This window comes from Bison bison, unplaced genomic scaffold, assembly GCF_000754665.1.
Source record: "Bison bison bison isolate TAMUID 2011002044 unplaced genomic scaffold, Bison_UMD1.0 scf7180017864529, whole genome shotgun sequence".
Lineage (NCBI taxonomy): Eukaryota > Metazoa > Chordata > Mammalia > Artiodactyla > Bovidae > Bison > Bison bison.
Window position 1 is genome coordinate 421,287 of NW_011495079.1, and position 4,616 is coordinate 425,902.

Sequence of the window (4,616 nt, forward strand, 5' to 3'; positions counted from 1 at the left end):
TTGTTTTCCATGTCGGTATGCCCTTTTTTTTTCTTTTTTTAATTGAGGTAAAATTCATATAACATAGAATCAACCATCTTAAAATATGTAGTTCAGTGGCGTTTAGTGCTTTCACAGTGTTGTGCAACCACCATCTCTCTGTAGTTCCGTAACATTTCCATCATGCCCAAAAGGAAACCCTACACACATTTCCCTCTCTCTGCCTTTCACACCCACTAATCTGCTTTCCATCTCCCTGAATTTGCCTACTCTAGATTCCTGACATAAGTGGAGTCATACATTATTTGTCTCTCTACGACTGGCTTATTTTCATAAAGCACAGTGTTTTCAAGGTTTATCCATGTTATAGCATCTATCAAATTTTAATTCCTTTTCATGGCTGAATTCCATTGTGTGGATATACTGCATTTTGTTTATTTACCTGTTGATGGACATTTGGGTTGTTGCTACCTTTTGGTGAATAATGCTGCTGTGAACACTGGTGTATAAGATTTTGCCAAAGTACCACAAGATTGGATGGCTTAACAGGAATTTATTGTCATCATTCTGGAGGCTGGAAGGCCAAGATGAAGGTTCTGTCAGGGTTGGTGTGTCCTGATAGCTGTCTCTCCTTGGCTTGTAGATGGCTGCCTTCTTGCCGTGTCTTCACCCTGCCTTCTGTCTGTGCGCACACATACCTGGTGTTTCTGTGCCCAGATTTCTTCCCCTTGTATCAACCATGCCCCTCTACTTACGGCATCCTCACTCTCCCTCCACCCCCTCCCCACTTCTTCTAATAGAATCTACCCCTGGCCAGTCAGAAGCTTGTCTTTCAAGCTTTATCTCAAAAGAGACTTCCACCAGGACTGTGACTCATGACTTTCCCACCTAGCTCAATCTCATAGCCCATCCTGGGATGCTCGCTTATTCTATGGCCCCACCATACGCATTTCAGACTAGGAAGTTCCAGGCACACTTTTTTGTTGTTATTTATAGGTCTTCTCCTGTGACTAGACCACAAATGAATTATTGATTTAGCACAGATGCTGTGTCCCATGTGTCTTGGTACCCCAGGTACCTCTACTGGATACCATCAAACTGCCTGAAATCCTGAGGGCTGGGAGGAGGGATGCCTTGCATGCGCTGTAAGAGTTCAGTGCCTGTCTATTAAGGGAAAGAACAAATCTTAAATTGTGAACTGTCAGTGCAAAACTTCCCCATGTGCCTTAAATACAGGGGCAGTTTCCACAAATTATAGAGAAGTACAGAAATAAGGCAAGGCGTGCAGCTACTCTGGAAAACAGTATGGCAGTGCCTCAAAAAATTAAAAATAGAGCTGCCATATGATCCAGCAATTCTGCTTCTGAGTATATATCCCAAGGAAGTGAAAACAGACTCAAACACTTATTTGCACACCCATGTCCATAGCAGCACAATTCACTAATAGCCCAAAGGTGGAAGCAACCCAGTGTCCATCGACAGATGAAGGGGTAAACAGAGTGTGGTCTATCCACACAGTGGAATGTTATTTAGCTTTCAAAGGGAAGGAAATTCTGACACCAGCTACAATGTGAATGAACTATGAGGACATTATGTTAAAGGAAAGAAGCCAGTGCAAAAGGACAAACTGCATGATTCTGTGCATATGAAGCATCTAGAGCAGTCAAATCTGTAGAGACAAAGGAAGATGAGGGGAGCCAAGGACTGGGGGAGGGGAATAGGGAGTCAGTCAATCATTTGCAAGTGTAGTAACTTTCCTAAATGTCCATAATTGTGAATTATACTAGCTGTTAAGAAAAATCCAGTAAACAAAACTGACTTCTGGTTCTTACTCTAAAAGATCATATGGCTATTAGAAAGAGAATAAAAATGCTTAAATATCAACACTTCAATTCTGTAATGTCCTTCATGTATTAGTCCAGACAACTCGCTAAAAGACGACTTCCTTCTTATACCATTGTTGAGGTGAGCCTACTCCCAGTAGCTGGGAGTCAGCCAGCTAGTTTTTGTTTTGGAACTCCTGGAGACAGATGCTGGTGATGGCTGTACAACAGTGTGAATGTACTTAATGCCACTAAACTATACACTTCAAATGGTTACGATAGTAAATTTCATGTGCATATTTCACTTACAATTAAAATGTCTTTTTAAAAAAAGAAGGCAACGCACTTCCTCTGAGATGTTCATTGTTGATTTGGTCATTTCTTTTTCTGTCTTTGCTGGTGGTGGTTTCATACGCCCAGTATTTGTCACTCTTCCTGTGTGGTGATTGCCTTGTATCTTCATAACTTTCTCATCCTTTTGCTTAGTCACCAAATTACCTGAAGTTTCTGTTAGAATGCTCATTCCTGGGTGGTCTTTTAAGTTGACATTTCCAGTGTTTTTGTCAGTCCTGTTTATGTATTTGAAATTATCTTTTACCTTTTAATATGAATCTATTAACATCTTCAAATATATCTAAAAGTATGACATACAATGCTAGATGTCAATTATATTTTAAAAATGGAAGAATAAAAATTCAGAGATACTACCTGGCCTGCTGCAAGGCCTCCCCATTCGCATTTCAAGAGTGAGATTTTGAGGTTGTCTTAGTCATGTGGAATTGGCTTAAAATTGTAGATTGTTAATCGTTATTTTGATTCTCAGACTTTCTGATATTTGTGAAAAATGGGGGAGGAAAACTACACTTGTGGAGAAAATGACCATCATAATGTGCTCTGTGAGCTGCTAATTGCCATCCCAGGCTGACATGGAGCACTCGATGTGGTGGCTGGGGTTGACCCCATCACTTGGAGTGAAAAGTTGACCGGCCATTTGCTTATAACTTGTTGATCTCAACTATATTAAAGCAAAATTATAAAACAATCAACATGTAAACTGAAATTTTGTTTCCTAAAAGTAATGGAAGTCAATTCAGTGCAATGAACATTTCTGAGAGCCTTTTATGTACCAGGAATTCTGTTGGGCCTTGGGACATATAAAAGAGACATGCTTCTTGCCACTAGGCAAGTTAAAGTGACTTCTGAGAGTACCATGGCATACATTAAATTGTTTAACCTCTTGATTCTCTTCAGCGAGTGGGCCATGGCAATGACAACCATGCAGATGCTGACCGATCCCCTATATTCCTTCAGTTTATTGACTGTGTCTGGCAAATGACGAGACAGGTGAGAGGTTTCAAGTCCATTTCTGACCTTTATACCCTGATCCAAACATAAACGTAAAGTTGAAGACAAACTTTAATTTCATGTTCATTCAAAGTGAAGATTGTGTGCGTATTAAATATGACCCCTTTTGTTATTTAACTCAGTTTGATTCTAATGACTTAGAAATATAAGCATAAAATTGGAAACAACCACCTTTATACCAAAAGGTGCTTTTGTTGTGCATATGGTTTTTTGTCGGTCATGCTGTCCAGCAGCTGCCCCTGCCCTCCGTCCTACTCTTTCACCTGCCCCCTGTCAGGGTGAGCACATGTGGAACCTGGCCAAGCAGGTGCTGGAAGATTCCCAGGTGTTGGAAATGCGGATGTGACTGAACAAAGGGGTGGAGACCAGGGAATCCAGGACCCTCCATAGCCAGCCCCAGGCCACAGCCCCTGCCACCCCTCGGTGTGGAGGGGAGGGAGTGTCCCAGGGCCAGGGGCAGATGGGAGGCTGCCGAGTGTCCTGTCACTCGTTACCCATGCAGGGGTCCCCCTTCCCCAGGCTGCTCGGCCAGAAGGCATGTGCTGTTTCTTCCCTCATCTCCAACATGAGAACCCGAGCTTAGGATCTGATCCTCATCACAGGACGTGGTGCCAGAGAAATGGACCTGGAATCAGAGTCAGAGAGCGAGGCCAGCGTGCTGGAGAGAGAAAGGAGGGACACATAAATAGAGGCAAAGACGTGGTGAGAGGGACTGAGGGGAAGGAGAGAGTAAGCAAAAGACAGAGCCCTCCCCAAGCACCTGCTTGGATGGGATCATGGGGAAGGGAGGATGGTAAAGCATGGCCTGGTCTCTCGCCTTCGTGTTGAGCTGGAGGTCTGGCCTTGGCTGCTTCAGGCACGTGGAGAGGACCGTCTCCTAGCAAAGATGCGCTTGCTTGAGCCCCAGCCCTGGAGACCCTTCTTTGGGCCTGGGCAGAGGCCTGGGTGTGTGTGCTGCTTAAAAGTCCCCCAGGTGCTTCTGAGAGGACCAGGAACCCCAGCAAGTGATTCCCAGTGCAGTCCTGAGGCCAGTAGCTTCAGCCTCCCGGGTACTGAGAGATGCAGGTTTTCAGGCCCTGCCCCAGACTTGTAACACTGGGTGGCGGGCAGCACTCGTTTTCAGAAGCCCTCCAGGGATTCTGCACAACTTTCATGGTGTACACAGATCCCCTGGAAGTCTTACCAAAACACAGTTCTGATTCGTGGGTCTAAGGAAGAGCCTCAGACTCTGCATTCCCAACAAGCTCCCAGGCTATGCTCCTAGAGTAGCAGGGATCACAAGAGAATGGCAATTCGAGAAAAACCGTGTCTAAGCAGCCAAAGTAGATTTCAGAGTCCTCAGGCCCTCCCTTAGAACAGCATACTGAGGCTAATTGTTTTAAAGCTAGGTTCCCCAAGCTGACTGGGCTCTTGCCTTATCTAAGTGCCAGTTCCCAGCTGATTCAAAGC

The 4,616-nt window shown here is 44.3% G+C and overlaps 1 protein-coding gene across 1 annotated transcript in view; it reads left to right on the forward strand.

Moving 5' to 3' along the window:
- MTMR1 (myotubularin related protein 1) overlaps positions 1-4,616 on the forward strand; it is a 32,489-nt gene that overhangs the window by 23,921 nt on the left and 3,952 nt on the right. The window contains exon 12 of the mRNA XM_010831567.1: positions 3,054-3,146. Within this exon, the coding sequence (XP_010829869.1) occupies positions 3,054-3,146 (93 nt within the window). The remainder of the gene's footprint in view (positions 1-3,053; positions 3,147-4,616) is intronic.